Source organism: Hylobates moloch, unplaced genomic scaffold (assembly GCF_009828535.3).
Source record: "Hylobates moloch isolate HMO894 unplaced genomic scaffold, HMol_V3 SCAFFOLD_6, whole genome shotgun sequence".
Taxonomy (NCBI): Eukaryota; Metazoa; Chordata; class Mammalia; order Primates; family Hylobatidae; genus Hylobates; species Hylobates moloch.
The window spans coordinates 74,532,990-74,548,890 of record NW_026652281.1 but is presented as its reverse complement, the minus strand read 5'-3'; the positions used below and the strand labels follow the sequence as shown (position 1 = coordinate 74,548,890).

The 15,901-nt window shown below is 45.9% G+C and overlaps 1 protein-coding gene across 1 annotated transcript in view; it reads right to left on the bottom strand.

Moving 5' to 3' along the window:
- HS3ST2 (heparan sulfate-glucosamine 3-sulfotransferase 2) overlaps positions 1-15,643 on the bottom strand; it is a 107,862-nt gene extending 92,219 nt beyond the window's left edge. Inside the window, exon 1 of the mRNA XM_032157108.2 lies at positions 14,710-15,643. Within this exon, the coding sequence (XP_032012999.1) occupies positions 14,710-15,194 (485 nt within the window). The 5' untranslated portion in view covers positions 15,195-15,643. The remainder of the gene's footprint in view (positions 1-14,709) is intronic.
- Between the last annotated feature and the right edge of the window lie 258 nt (positions 15,644-15,901).

Genomic DNA, 15,901 nt, shown 5'->3' with positions numbered 1-15,901 from the left:
TTTATCTCCATTTTGAGTTCATGCTTGGAATCTGGGCTTCTCTCTCTCTCTCTCTCTCTCTCTCCAGTAAGATCTGTCTTTGTATTGCTTCCTAAAAAGCCCTTGTGCCACTGTGAGGCCTTGCTTCCATGCCCACTCATCTCTCCATCAGCCTCAGGGTTGATCTGGGGTTCCTTCACCCAGCAGCAAGCACTGAGGCTAGGGAGCACCCTGAGCTGGAAGAAAGCCATCTCCCTTTAATTGACCATCAGCCCTATTAAAGGCAAGCTTTGGAAGCCCTGTCATCATAGACACCCTCTGCATTGCCTCTGTTAACAATATAAGGGAATTTCCAGGGACCATTTTCTGCAGTGGGTCTTCTTTTACACAGTTAAAAGCACACAAAGAAGTTGCATTGTCTTCCGCTCTTGATCCGGTGAAATTAAACGGCCTGAGAAAGCAAAATTGACATCCTACCCTGCCCTGTGTGTAAGTTTCATGGTTTGCTTGCTTGTTTGTTTTTTGGCGGAGTCTCGCTCTGTTGCCCAAGCTGGAGTGCAGTGGCACTATCTCGGCTCACTGCAAGCTCTGCCTCCCGGGTTCACGCCATTCTCTTGCCTCAGACTCCTGAGTAGCTGGGACTACAGGTGCCTGCCACCACGCCCGGCTAATTTTTTGTATTCTTAGTAGAGACAGGGTTTCACTATGTTAGCCAGGTTGGTCTCAATCTCCTGACCTCGTGATCCACCTGCCTCGGCCTCCCAAAGTGCTGGGATTACAGGCATGAGCCACCCCGCGCCCGGCCCATGTCATGTTTTTAAGCCTCACGTCATGTTTTCCAGAATGGAAGAAAAGGTATTTTGCATCCTGAGATTTTACAAAAGGGACGTCCTGTCTCACATGAGCCTCGAAATTAAAATAAAGAAGAGCCTTGTGCCACTGTCTCATAAATTGCTGATTCCCTAGTGAAAACAACTTTATCTCTGACTTTTGTGACACTGACGCCTACAGATACGTAACAATCTATGTAGATGTGATAATTGTGGAGAATACTGCTGACTTTCCACCAGTAAGAATAATGAAGAAATCCATTGTAACCCTGTGAGTTGACATTGTCTTTTAAATGCCCACCATACCCTTTATTCAGGGAACCTGGTTCTTGGGAAGGCTACACTCCCTTGCAAATATTGCAGGTCAAACTCTCCTCTTAGTGCTCATATTTGTTCTGAGTTTTCTTTTGGCTCATCTCTTCCAATCACTAACACATTAAAGAAACCTGAAAAGCAGCATGACACGTATGTTTATTGCGGCACTATTCACAATAGCAAAGAGTTGGAACCAACCCAAATGTCCAACAACGCTAGACCGGATTAAGAAAATGTGGCACATATACACCATGGAATACTATGCAGCCATAAAAAATGATGAGTTCATGTCCTTTGTAGGGACATGGATGAAGCTGGAAAACATCATTCTCAGTAAACTATCGCAGGGACAAAAAACCAAACACCGCATGTTCTCACTCATAGGTGGGAATTGAACAATGAGAACTCATGGACACGGGAAGGGGAACATCACACTCCGGGGACTGTTGTGGGGTGGGGGGAGGGGGGAGGGACAGCATTAGGAGATATACCTAATGCTAAATGACGAGTTAATAGGTGCAGCAAAACAACATGGCACATGGATACATATGTAACAAACCTGCACATTGTGCACATGTACCCTAAAACCTAAAGTATAATAATAAAAAAAAAAGAAACCTGAAAAGCTAGAAACAGTCTCACTCTGTCACCCAGGCTAGAGTTCAGTGGTGCAATTATACCTCATTGCAGCCTCGAACTCCTGGGCTCAAGTGATCCTCCCATGTCAGCCTCCCAAGTAGCTGGGACTACAGGTGCATGCCACCATGCCTGGCTAATTTTTGTTTGTTTGTTTGTTTGTTTTTGAGAAGAGGTCTCCCTATGTTGCCCAGGCTCGTCTCCAACTCCTTGGCTGAAGAGATTACCCAGCCTCGGCCTCCAAAAGTGCTGGCATTACCACTGCAGCCAGCCCCATCATTGGATTTACTTAAGCTGAGTTTTCAGCAAACTCCAACAATATTTCCCATAACGTCAGTTGTGTGCCTCATCTTGGTAATTTTAGGTACTACACAGACTTACTAAATACCACCAAATCACACAGTGAGATGTATTATCTCTCCTTCTTCACCTTCATTCCTTCTGATTACATCAAGGAGAAACATCTCACATTGATATTGATATTTCTTTAACTGCTCTTAGTAGTGTCCCCTAGTATCCTCTTTTTTTTAATCTTTTTTTTATTGTTGTACTTTAAGTTTTAGGGTACATCTGCATAATGTGCAGGTTTGTTACATATGTATCCATGTGCCATGTTGGTGCGCTGCACCCATTAAGTCGTCATTTAGCATTAGGTGTATCTCCTAATGCTATCCCTCCCGCCCTCCCCCCAATCCACAACAGTCCCCAGAGTGTGATGTTCCCCTTCCTGTGTCCATGTGTTCTCATTGTTCAATTCCCACCTATGAGTGAGAACATGCGGTGTTTGGTTTTTTGTCCCTGCGATAGTTTGCTGAGAATGATGGTTTCCAGTTTCATCCATGTCCCTACAAAGGACATGAACTCATCATTTTTTATGGCTGCATAGTATTCCATGGTGTACATGTGCCACATTTTCTTAATCCAGTCTAGCGTTGTTGGACATTTGGGTTGGTTCCAAGTCTTTGCTATTGTGAATAGTGCCGCAATAAACATACGTGTGCATGTGTCTTTATAGCAGGATGATTTATAATCCTTTGGGTATATACCCAGTAATGGGATGGCTGGGTCAAATGGTATTTCTAGTTCTAGATCCCTGAGGAATTGCCACACTGACTTCCACAATGGTTGAACTAGTTTACAGTCCCACCAACAGTGTAAAAGTGTTCCTATTTCTCCACATCCTCTCCAGCACCTGTTGTTTCCTGATTTTTTAATGATGGCCATTCTAACTGGTGTGAGATGGTATCTCATTGTGGTTTTGATTTGCATTTCTCTCATGGCCAGTGATGATGAGCATTTTTTCATGTGTTTTTTGGCTGCATAAATGTCTTCTTTTGAGAAGTGTCTGTTCATGTCCTTTGCCCACTTTTTGATGGGGTTATTTGTTTTTTTCTTGTAAATTTGTTTGAGTTCATTGTAGATTCTGGATATTAGCCCTTTGTCAGATGAGTAGGTTGTGAAAATTTTCTCCCATTTTGTAGGTTGCCTGTTCACTCTGATGATAGTTTCTTTTGCTGTGCAGAAGCTCTTTAGTTTAATTAGATCCCATTTGTCAATTTTGGCTTTTGTTGCCATTGCTTTTGGTGTCTTAGACATGAAGTCCTTGCCCATGCCTATGTCCTGAATGGTAATGCCTAGGTTTTCTTCTAGGGTTTTTATGGTTTTAGGTCTAACATGTAAGCCTTTAATCCATCTTGAATTAATTTTTGTATAAGGTGTAAGGAAGGGATCCAGTTTCAGCTTTCTACATATGGCTAGCCAGTTTCCCCAGCACCATTTATTAAATAGGGAATCGTTTCCCTATTTCTTGTTTTTTGTCAGGTTTGTCAAAGATCAGATAGTTGTAGATATGTGGCATTATTTCTGAGGGCTCTGTTCTGTTCCATTGATCTATATCTCTATTTTGGTACCAGTACCATGCTGTTTTGGTTACTGTAGACTTGTAGTATAGTTTGAAGTCAGGCAGCGTGATGCCTCCAGCTTTGTTCTTTTGAGTTAGGACTGACTTGGTGATGCGGGCTCTTTTTTGGTTCCATATGAACTTTAAAGTAGTTTTTTCCAATTCTGTGAAGAAAGTCTTTGGTAGCTTGATGGGGATGGCATTGAATCTATAAATTACCTTGGAAAGTATGGCCATTTTCACAATATTGATTCTTCCAACCCATGAGCATGGAACGTTCTTCCATTTGTTTGTATCCTCTTTTATTTCATTGAGCAGTGGTTTGTAGTTCTCCTTGGAGAGGTCCTTCACATCCCTTGTAAGTTGGATTTCTAGGTATTTTATTCTCTTTGAAGCAATTGTGAATGGGAGTTCACTCATGATTTGGCTCTCTGTTTGTCTGTTATTGGTGTATAAGAATGCTTGTGATTTTCGTACATTGATTCTGTATCCTGAGACTTTGCTGAAGTTGCTAATCAGCTTAAGAAGGTTTTGGGCTGAGACGATGGGGTTTTCTAGATATACAATCTTGTCATCTGCAAACAGGGACAATTTGACTTCCTCTTTTCCTAATCGAATGCCTTTTATTTCCTTCTCCTGCCTAATTGCCCTGGCCAGAACTTCCAACACTATGTTGAATAGGAGTGGTGAGAGAGGGCATCCCTGTCTTGTGCCAGTTTTCAAAGGGAATGCTTCCAGTTTTTGCCCATTCAGTATGATATTGGCTGTGGGTTTGTCATAGATAGCTCTTATTATTTTGAGATATGTCCCATCAATACCTAATTTATTGACAGTTTTTAGCATGAAGGGTTGTTGAATTTTGTCAAAGGCCTTTTCTGCATCTATTAAGATAATCGTGGTTTTTGTCTTTGGTTCTGTTTATATGCTGGATTACATTTATTGATTTGTGTATGTTGAACCAGCCTTGCATCCCAGGGATGAAGCCCACTTGATCATGGTGGATAAGCTTTTTGATGTGCTGCTGCATTCAGTTTGCCAGTATTTTATTGAGGATTTTTGCATCAATGTTCATCAAGGATATTGGTCTAAAATTCTCTTTTTTGGTTGTGTTTCTGCCCAGCTTTGGTATCAGGATGATGCTGGCCTCATAAAATGAGTTAGGGAGGATTCCCTCTTTTTCTATTGATTGAAATAGTTTCAGAAGGAATCGTACCAGTTCCTCCTTGTACCTCTGGTAGAATTCGGCTGTGAATCCATCTGGTCCTGGACTCTTTTTGGTTGGTAAGCTATTGATTATTGCCACAATTTCAGAGCCTGTTATTGGTCTATTCAGAGATTCAACTTCTTCCTGGTTTAGTCTTGGGAGGGTGTATGTGTCGAGGAATTTATCCGTTTCTTCTAGATTTTCTAGTTTATTTGCATAGAGGTGTTTGCAGTATTCTCTGATGGTAGTTTGTATTTCTGTGGGATTGATGGTGATATCCCCTTTATCATTTTTTATTGCATCTATTTGATTCTTCTCTCTTTTCTTCTTTATTAGTCTTGATAGCGGTCTATCAATTTTGTTGATCTTTTCAAAAAACCAGCTCCTGGATTCAGTAATTTTTTGAAGGGTTTTTTGTGTCTCTATTTCCTTCAGTTCTGCTCTGATTTTAGTTATTTCTTGCCTTCTGCTAGATTTTGAATGTGTTTGCGCTTGCTTTTCTAGTTCTTTTAATTGTGATGTTAGGGTGTCAATTTTGGATCTTTCCTGCTTTCTCTTGTGGGCATTTAGTGCTATAAATTTCCCTCTACACACTGCTTTGAATGTGTCCCAGAGATTCTGGTATGTTGTGTCTTTGTTCTCGTTGGTTTCAAAGAACATCTTTATTTCTGCCTTCATTTCTTTATGTACCCAGTAGTCATTCAGGAGCAGGTTGTTCAGTTTCCATGTAGTTGAGCGGTTTTGAGTGAGTTTCTTAATCCTTAGTTCTGGTTTGATTGCACTGTGGTCTGAGAGACAGTTTGTTATAATTTCTGTTCTTTTACATTTGCTGAGGAGAGCTTTACTTCCAACTATTGGTCAGTTTTGGAATAGGTGTGGTGTGGTGCTGAAAAAAATGTATATTCTGTTGATTTGGGGTGGAGAGTTCTGTAGATGTCTATTAGGTCCACTTTGTGCAGAGCTGAGTTCAATTCCTGGATATCCTTGTTAACTTTCTGTCTCGTTGATCTGTCTAATGTTGACAGTGGGGTGTTAAAGTCTCCCATTATTATTGTGTGGGAGTCTAAGTCTCTTTGTAGGTCACTCAGGACTTGCTTTATGAATCTGGGTGCTCCTGTATTGGGTGCATATATATTTAGGATAGTTAGCTCTTCTTGTTGAATTGATCCCTTTACCATTATGTAATGGCCTTCTTTGTCTCTTTTGATCTTTGTTGGTTTAAAGTCTGTTTTATCAGAGACTAGGATTGCAACTCCTGCCTTTTTTTGTTTTCCATTTGCTTGGTAGATCTTCCTCCATCCTTTTATTTTGAGCCTATGTGTGTCTCTGCACGTGAGATGGGTTTCCTGAATACAGCACACTGATGGGTCTTGACTCTTTATCCAATTTGCTAGTCTGTGTCTTTTAATTGGAGCATTTGGTCCATTTACATTTAAAGTTAATATTGTTATGTGTGAATTTGATCCTGTCATTATGATGTTAGCTGGTAATTTTGCTCGTTAGTTGATGCAGTTTCTTCCTAGCCTCGATGGTCTTTACAATTTGGCATGATTTTGCAGGGGCTGGTACCGGTTGTTCCTTTCCATGTTTAGTGCTTCCTTCAGGAGTTCTTTTAGGGCAGGCCTGGTGGTGATAAAATCTCTCAGCATTTGCTTGTCTGTAAAGTATTTTACTTCTCCTTCACTTATGAAGCTTAGTTTGGCTGGATATGAAATTCTAGGTTGAAAATTCTTTTCTTTAAGAATATTGAATATTGGCCCCCACTCTCTTCTGGCTTGTAGAGTTTCTGCCAAGAGATCAGCTGTTAGTCTGATGGGCTTCCCTTTGTGGGTAACCCGACCTTTCTCTCTGGCTGCTCTTAACATTTTTTCCTCCATTTCAACTTTGGTGAATCTGACAATTATGTGTCTTGGGAAAACACTGCAGGCTTGGAACATTCCAGCCACACTAGAGAGCAAAAATTCAATTGCAGTATTTGTTTTCAATTTAACTTATTTTTATGATCGCTTTCTAATTATGGCAAGTGTTGCCGGTTTTCCATTTAGGGTGGCTTTAAAATAAAGTTGCTTTTAAACAATATTTATTTTAACTATACTTGCACAGTATGTGTTAGATTTGCAAATCCATAGCATATCTTTAGAAAGATACACAAAAACAGGTACCTATGGTTGCTTCTGGGAAGAGGAACTTCTTGGCTGAAAGACTAGGTGGAAAGGAAGGGATTAATTTTCTCTGAATACCCTTTGTCACTTTTGAATTGCACAATACAAATATCTTTCTTTTCTTTTTTTTTTTCTGAGATGGAGTCTTGCTCTGTTGCCCAGGCTGGAATGCAGTGGCGCTATCTTGACTCACTGCAACCCCTGCCTCCCAGGTTCAAGCAATTTTCCTTCCTCAGCCTCCCAAGTAGCTGGGACTACAGGCACAGGCCACCACGTCCAGCTAATTTTTGTATTTTTAGTAGAGATGGGGTTTCACCATGTTGGCCAGGCTGGTCTCAAATTCCTGACCTCAGGTGATCCACCCACCTCGGCCTCCCAAAGTGCTGGGATTACAGGTGTGAGCCACTGCACCCAGCTGAATATCTTGTCTCTTCTAAAATATATAAACTGAAGGGGAAAACTTGTTCTTTGTGATAAATTATAATTTTTAAATGGGCTAACTTAAGCAAAAAAATTAAGAAGGTCAGACGAGATGGCTCACACCTGTAATCCCAACACTCTAGGAGGTGGAGGCAGAAGGATTGCTTGAGCCCAGGAGTTTAAGACCAGCCTGGGCGACAAAACAAGACCTTGTCTCTAACAAAGGATTTTAAAAATTAACCAGATGTGTTGGTGCACACCTGTAGTCCTAGCTGCTTGGGAGGCTGAGGTAGGAGGATCACTTGAGCCTGGGAGGTTGAGGCTGCAGTGAGCCTTGATTGTGCCACTGCATGAATCTCAAAAAAAAATTAAGAAAATAATAGAAGAGGTCATGCTGGGCCTTGGCAAATGCCATGAAGGTGGCACAAGAATGTCTGAAATCTGAAAAAATTCTCCCTCCCAAATAACTATGCCACCATTTGGAAGGCAGTGTGAGAGGTCATTTAGCCTCCACCTAGAGCAGACACTTCTGGCTTTCTCACTTGGGGAGTGTTCATGGTGGCTGGTGGCCATGGGCACTGAGGTGGAGCTATTGTCAGCTCCTCTGATTTGAAAAGCTTAGGAAGACACCCAGTGGACCCATGCCCAGGAAATCCATGTGATGCTTAGGCTCCAGATCACCCAAGCCCAAAACTCCATCTCATGTGCCCTGGAAAAACATACTTAATAATAACTACCCTGTCCCCTGTCTTCACCCTGTCCCCATATCCCACTGAGAAAGCCACTGGGAGCATAGCATTGAACCAAGAGCCCAGCAGTGTAGCTTGACAGGCAGCAATTACCTCAGAAGCACAAGGTCATTTCCCCTCCCGGGTGGCTTTTACCCACCTCGTCAAGCTGCTTGTGAACCTCACAGTGCTTCAGCCCAGCCATGCAGCCCATTAGGAGAACAAAGTGGCAGCTGAACTGGCCTACAGCAGCCTGGCACCAAGCCTGGCCAATGGAAAGCATTTGACAAACGAATGGATAAATCTGCACTGGAGTTAGCTCCAGCAGAGACAGTGAGTCCCACAGGTTTAGGTCATCTGTGTGACTTATCAGTTCTGAGTCACTATCCCCCAAAGCCCCACCTCCCTATCACCTGCCCTGAGCCCTCACAGGTAGAGATGACCTCTCCTCAAGTCCTCCAGGGGATCTGATCAATAGGGAGCTGTGTGCTCCCACCCCCTCCCCACCCACCCTGTCACTCAATCATACAGGAATGATTCATAGAGGTCTAACCAAAGTTATTCTACAGCCCTGCACACCAGATACACAGAATGTTACCAAAGCATTACCAAAGCATGCAGGTAATAGCACCTGTTGGGCATTGACTCTGCTTCAAATCCATTAGGGCCCTTTGGATGTGTCTCCAGATATGTGCAAGGTACGGCAAGTGCCTCTGTACAGCAGGCCATGAAGGACATGCCCACCATCGCATCTTATCTCCTATGAGTACCAGCCCCACACCTTCCCTAATTTCAGGATAGTTGCTTTCAGGGAGATGGCATGGGTAACATTCAAAAATATAAAATGAATTCAGCTCCTGGACCAATCTGAAGAGAGCCCTGCTGGCTACAGAGATGAAGCAGGGTCTAGTCACTGGCTCTTTGGAAGGTCCAGAGAGTCCAGGTTAGGCTGGGGAAGCCAGGTCTCCCAGGCAGAGGGCATTTTGGGAATCAGTATGGAAACATCCTGTATCTTCAATCTAAGACACCATCAATCATAAGATACATGCTAATTTTGGTGATGTTAAAGACGCTTCTTAGAATCTCTCAGTGGTATTTTCACATGTTAACATCCAAAACAGGCTTAACAATGTGTGTAGCTGGAAAGTACTGGGGCTGTCGGCATCTTCTCCACCTAAAATGCTCCTGTAACAAGTGATAGGGTTTGGCTGTGTCCCCACCCAAATCTCATCTTGAACTATAGCTCCCATAATTCCTATATGTTGTCGGAGGGACTAGGTGGGAGATAATTGAATCATGGCAGTTTCCCGCATACTGTTCTCGTGATGGTGAATAAGTCTCACAAAATCTGATGGTTTTTTACGGAGTTTCCCCTTTTGCTTGGCTCTCATTTCTCTTTTGCCTGCTGCCATGTAAAACATGCCTTTCTCCTTCTGTCACGATTGTGAGGCCTCCTCAGCCACATGGAACTGTGAGTCCATTAAAACTCTTTTTCTTTTTAAATTACCCAGTGTTGGGTAAGTCTTTATCAGCAGTGTGAAAATGGATTAATAGACCGAGGCTTTGGGGTAAGCCTGTTCTTCATTGCAAACTCTTGCCAGTCCTTCTCAGCTCCAACGGGAAGGGAAACCAGCTCTTCAAAAAACTTCCTTGAGCAATGACAGTTCTCGTTGCCCATTCTGAATGTTCCTCTGTGCCTGACAAGAACTGTACATTTGCTGGCACTAAGTATTATATCTACAGCATGCTGCAAGGCTGACAGAGTGCTGCAAGGCTGACAGAGTGCTGCAAGACAAATGGGGGTGGTTTATGGACTCAATGGTTTCATTTAATCATAGTGTGTGATGTTCGCCTGGACCAAGACAGGAAATTTCCATATAAAGGCCTAAGTCTGCATAGGTGCTGCAATTGTGCATACAGATGCACATGTGTGGGTGTGCGCATACATTCATCTATGTGCACACCCAATGAGCACAGATCAGTCTGTTTCATGTGTTGATCAATTTGTTGAAAGATGATAAAACTGTCTGCTTTAACTACTTCATGGCAGGAGGCCTCTTACCTTCTGCCTTTGATTTTATTTTTTTCTAAGGTTTGCATTTCCAGAATTGGGCTTTGCAATTAGAATATGATTTCTTGAAGAAAATTAACTTGATAATACGATAGATCTTATTCTGTGCTTTTTATTCTCTTTCTTACTTAGACTGTTGCCTCTGGGGCAAATATTCTGTCTTCTTTGCTTTGCACCATTCCAAGAACATCATCCATGCTGAACAAATAAATAACCAGAGTTGTGAAGTGAAGTCTGAAATTTACAGAACAGGCTCAGCTATCAAAATTTGGACACCAGAACACAGAGTCAATTATCACGTATTAACTTGCTCTTGTTGGCATTTCAATGCATTTAGAAAAGATACACTTCCTCCACACACACATTCCCCTGCCATACCGAAACACTGGCAAAATTGAAAACACTTCAGACATATTTCAGCTTTCCCTGTGACTCTAAAAACTACTACACACAGCAAAGCTTATACCTGTTTATAAAAGATGACCCTGAAGAGTCTATTTCACATGCAAACTTTCTTAGAATGGAGGGCATCCTAAAGATAACCTTAGATTTGGAAAAGCATTTTCATGTAGATAGTCTTACTTGATTTTTATAAGGTTGCAAAGCAGTTCAGGCATCATTGCCATCTCACAGGTGAGCAGACTGACACCCAGATACGTGAACTGACTTTCTGTTAACATGGAAGGAGGGAAGGAAAGAGAAAAGGAAGAGAGGAAGGGAGAAAGGAAGGAAGGGAGGAAGGAAGGAGGGAAGGAGGAAAGGAAGGAAGGAAGGAAGGAAGGAAGGAAGGAAGGAAGGAAGGAAAGAAAGAAGGCAAGGAAGGGAGGAAGGAAGGAGGGAGGGAGGGAGGAAGGGAGGGAGGAAGGAAGGAAGGAAGGAAGGAGGGAAGGAAGGAAAATGAGAAGGGAAAGGGGAGGGAGGGAAGGAGGAAGGGAAAGGAAGGAATAAAGAGGAAAGTATGGAACTATCTTTATAGCAATTGATTAATTCCTCAGCCTGATTTAGTAACAGCAGCAGCATCAGAAACTAATATTTTTAATACTAACAGAACTAATAGTGATCACAGGAGTGTTGTAGTAATTCGTAGCAATAACAGTAGTAACATTACTGCCTTATCTTTATATATCATAGAATTTTCCAGGGCAATTTCATGTACAGTTTTGCATTTATTTTTCACAACAATTGCTAGGATAGTTACTACAGGTCCCATTCCATGATGAGGAAGCTGAGACTTGAGAGAATCACCTTTCTTCAAATCATACAGCACCTAGGTGACCACCTCTGGTCTTCTGACTGTGGGTCCTGTCCTGGTTCCCTCATTAGCCTGGCGTTGCGTTGCCCACCTGTCCAAGCAGCTAGGAGATCCCATCCTGCAGCTCTTACCTTGGGGAGGAAATGTGGGTGGGGGAGAACCCAGGCCAGATACATAGTTGAGGTAAGCATCAGAGATGGCATTGCAGAAAGACAGCAAATTGGAGAGAACCCACTGCAGAAGGCTGGGCTCTCTGGTGGTGGCCTGAACTGGACTGGTTCCCAAGAGGGGGATCAAGCTAAGGACAAGAAGGTGCAGACTCTGTCTCCTGGTCTCTCCAAATGATGGTGTCTTTCTGGCTATATCACTCGGCTTTTAGCTTTATCTCCATTTACCACAGAAAGAAGTCCCTCCTTTGGGTTAAGGGTAAAGCTTTTGATTTTTCCACTATCTGGATTTCAGCCTCCTGACCAGGAAGTTATCACCAGGGGCTTTGATGTGGGCAGAACATACTAAGATCCACACTGCAGGCAACTCTGCACCTCCCCGTTTGGAAAGCAGAGTCCACTCCAATGGGTGCAAGGGTTCTTCGGCCATGTCTGCCCAGTGAACCCTGGCTTTATGATGGCAAGCTGTGAACTGACAAGGCAGTGGACAGAGAGCGGAACATCCTGTCACCCACTGTACATAGCTCATGGAATTCAGGAAGAAAGCGAGAACATGGGTTTTAAAAGATTCCAGAAATCCCATGATTTCTGCAGTTAATGCGTATGACTTGGCCATAATAAAGAGAAACGTACATAAATGTTCTTTGCATACAGAAAGATGTTCTGGAGGTTATGGAAACAGCATCTAAGTGGGGTAGTATTACCCTGCACAGAAATGGCAATCCACAAGCTAAACACTTGACTCTAGGGGTGTGGATTTGTAACTGAAAAAAGCACAAACCACACAGCACTTTCCTGGCACTGGAGCCTCCCAGCCTTCCTGGTCAAGCAATGGGGAGAGGGCAATTACGACCAGACCTCTAGGATAGTCTTTTAGAAATATAAAGTGAGGAAAGGTGGTAGAGGGGGAGAGAAGAGAGAAGCAGAGCTGTCAGCGTGCTTGATGTTAAATAAAACCTACCAAGACTCAGCTGAGAATTTTAGCAGAATCCAAATGTGCTAAAAAAAAAAAAAAAAAAAAAAAAAGGAAAAAAAAAGGCATGGCTCCCATCTCTAAGGTTCACAGCTAAGCTTGCTTAGAATCACACAAGCCAAGGTTAAAAATAAAAAGCAGCCATCCCTGAATGACATGGGCTCCAGGATGGAAGCCTGAGGTATGCTGTTTAGTGGTGGAAGGAAGAGAGGGGAGGGAGGAGAGTCTGGGTGCAGGGCATAGGTATTTATTGGAGGGCACACTATCTGAAAGCCAGATGCTCAGAATTTGCTGTTTTGCACTGAAAAGGCACTTCGCATTGGCAAAAGGTTTCATAATGATCTTCAGATTTTCCATCGAGGAAATGCTGGCCTGCATTCGAATGTGGTCATGGCTGACCCACTCCAGGCTCTGCTGTTCAATGTGTTTGCCTCCTCCATCCCGGGGTCTGGCTCAGACAGTGTCCACGTGCATCTAGACGGGATGCCCATGAGTCACAGCTTGGAAAGCACAGTGGGCTATTGGCATTGGCATGAAGCCATATCTGCCACTCTGTGCCACCCTACCCTATTAACCAGACATAATGGTGCTGGGGCCACCCACAGGCTAGCTAGCCCCTGGTTGGCTGCAATGGGAACAGACTATGTGTCTGCCTGCTAAGGATGATGCGTGACCCACTCGTCCTCACAACTACAACCATTGTGAGCCAGGAGTAACCTGCAAAGGTGCTAAATCAGGCCTGTGGTCCCCCTACTTTTGGTAAATCCAGGGCCCTCTATTATAAGACCAGTGGGGTCCTCTTTCTAATGAAGTTGTCCCTTGTCCAATATGCATATGACCTCTACTGCCTAAAGCTGTAGATAAAAACAACAGATTTAGCGTCAGCTACTGTGGCAGCCACCATGTTACCCCTCCCCAACGTCATTACCGTGCAGATGTTTCTAGAAAGTCTTCAAAGGGTCAGGTGAATGGTGAGAATTCTGTGACCTATGTGTTAACAGGGAGCCCGGACATTACACCACCCACATGTGGGCCAATCCTACACTTCAGCACCACGCAGGGCTGGGGAGGCAGATGGGCATTGAGGAGTGGACGCTGCCACCTTACAGAAGCTTTGGTCTGTGCCTTGACACCCCCAGTGGGGATAATTCTCCTCCCTGGAATGCATGGGAAGCATAGACAGTCTATGCATGACCAGCTGCCCCTAGGACCCTTGGTAGCCTTCACCCGCAGCGCCCACCTTCAAATTCCACATTTTGGCTGCTGGTTTAGAGGCATCACTTAAGGTGAAGTGCCTTTTTTACACCTTTAAGGCACTTTAGAAAAGCCTTGGAAGGTATACAGGGCAAGGACTGTTTTCCTGCCCATTGGGATGGATGAGAAAATAGAGGCTGATAGAGTTTAAGAAACTTGCTCAAGCTTAAGTGACAGACCCAAGACTCGAATCCAAGGCTCTTTCCACTACTCAAAGACCACCTACCAGGGCCAGAGCTACTGGGTGTCTCAGCCCCGGTACAGTAGCAAATACCTGGGTTTGAGATTGAGACTCCCTAAGGCATCTTTCTTACTGGAGACCTCTGGGGATGCACTGTCATTTGGCCTGAACTCTGGGGACCTTTCCCAAACAGAGCCTTGCTGCAAGGGGTCTCTGAACTGCCTTCCCTTTCTCAGGGTCCTTCAGGTGCTGGGTACCAGCAAAGACCTACAGAGGATCAGGATGGGGCAGTGTTCAGGCAGCACAGGTCCTCGCCTGTCCCTTCCTTGGGCACCCTAAGGGCTGGTCACAGAGGGAGTTAGCCCTTTAGCTGGCACTTAGGTTTGACTGGAGATAATCCTTTTCCAACGACTCCAGTGACAACAGGGAACGCCCTTTTCAGTTCCAGAAACTGCCCGTCTAGATTATCAGTGGGAAGTTCTGTAAAATTCTGCTATAGCCCCCCATGGCCCCACGTGTCAGCCTGAACCCATACAATGAGTTGGGTTAAAAGAAAGAGAAAACACAAGAGACGGATGGCTCTCCCGATGGAAGCGATCAGAGACCCGGCGCACGGAGCGGAGCTCCTGGTCCTTACCTGTACCAATCCAGCCCGCGGCCGTAGTTCCTGTCAAAGAAGTGGGGTTCCGTGCCCAAGGCCCGCACGTCCGGGTGCACTCGGATAAACTCTAGCACGGCCCGGGTGCCCCCCTTCTTCACGCCCACAATGAGGGCTTGGGGCAGCCGCTTGGTACCCAGCTTGGGTGAGCCGGAGTGGTTGGAACCGGAGAGGCGAGGGGCGGGCACGGCGGCCGCGGGCGCGCTGGGAGCGCTGGGCTCGCTGGGCGTCGGCCCGGAGGGATCACAGGGGCGGGACTTCTGGAGAAGTTTCTGGCCGCCCGCGCTGGGGCCGCGGAGGCAGCGAGGAGCGCCCAGGAGGCGGCTCCGACCCAGGTCGTCGCAGCAGCACAGGAAGCTGTAACACAGGTAAGTGCAGGAGAGCGAGAGCGTGAAGGCGAAGAGCAGCCTGCGCGCCCTCCGCGGCTGAGGTGGCCCCGCGCGGCCCAGGACCCTATAGGCCATGGCTCCATGGGCCCGCGCCGGGGGTCATGGTTTCCGAGGGGGCACCGGCGGCTGAGCTGCTGTGGCCCTGCGGTCTCCTAGAGGGCTCGCGTGGCGCTGCCACGGCCGCACGGGTCGGGCGTTGGGGGCGCCGTCTTCTCCGGGCGCTGCTGACCAGGGTGCGCACCGTGCCCCGGGGTCCCGGGGGCAGCGGCTCCTCGAGGAACAGGCGGTTGCATTTCCAGCATCTCCCGGTCCTAGGCGATGGGGCTCCAGGCAGCCGGGCGGCTCGGGCCGTCCCAGGCTCTTACGTGCGCCGGGTTCGGAGCGCGCCCAGCGCCCGAAGCCCCATTCCTGATCCTCGGAGCGCGGCTCACGAAACGTTCGGCGGCGGCGCGGCTGTGCGGGCTGGCGGGTGGACCGGACGGTGGCGCTGGCGCCGGCCGCGATCTGGCTCTTCGGGAAATGCCGAACGGAGCGCGCTGCCGGCTCTATTTAAGGAGTCGCCTGACGTCAGCCGCGCGGGTCCCCCGAGCCCGCGCCGCGCCCGGGGACCTGGCCCGCCCCCTGCGCCCCCACTGTCTTACCCTCCCAGAAACACAGCACGCGGGCCCTCCCCACGCAGGCCACTCCCTACGGAGCCCCAGGCCAGCTTTGGGGCGGTGAAGCGAAGGTGTCAAGGCATAGTACTCCTCCGGGAGGCTGGACACCCCCACCACTCTGGCCTC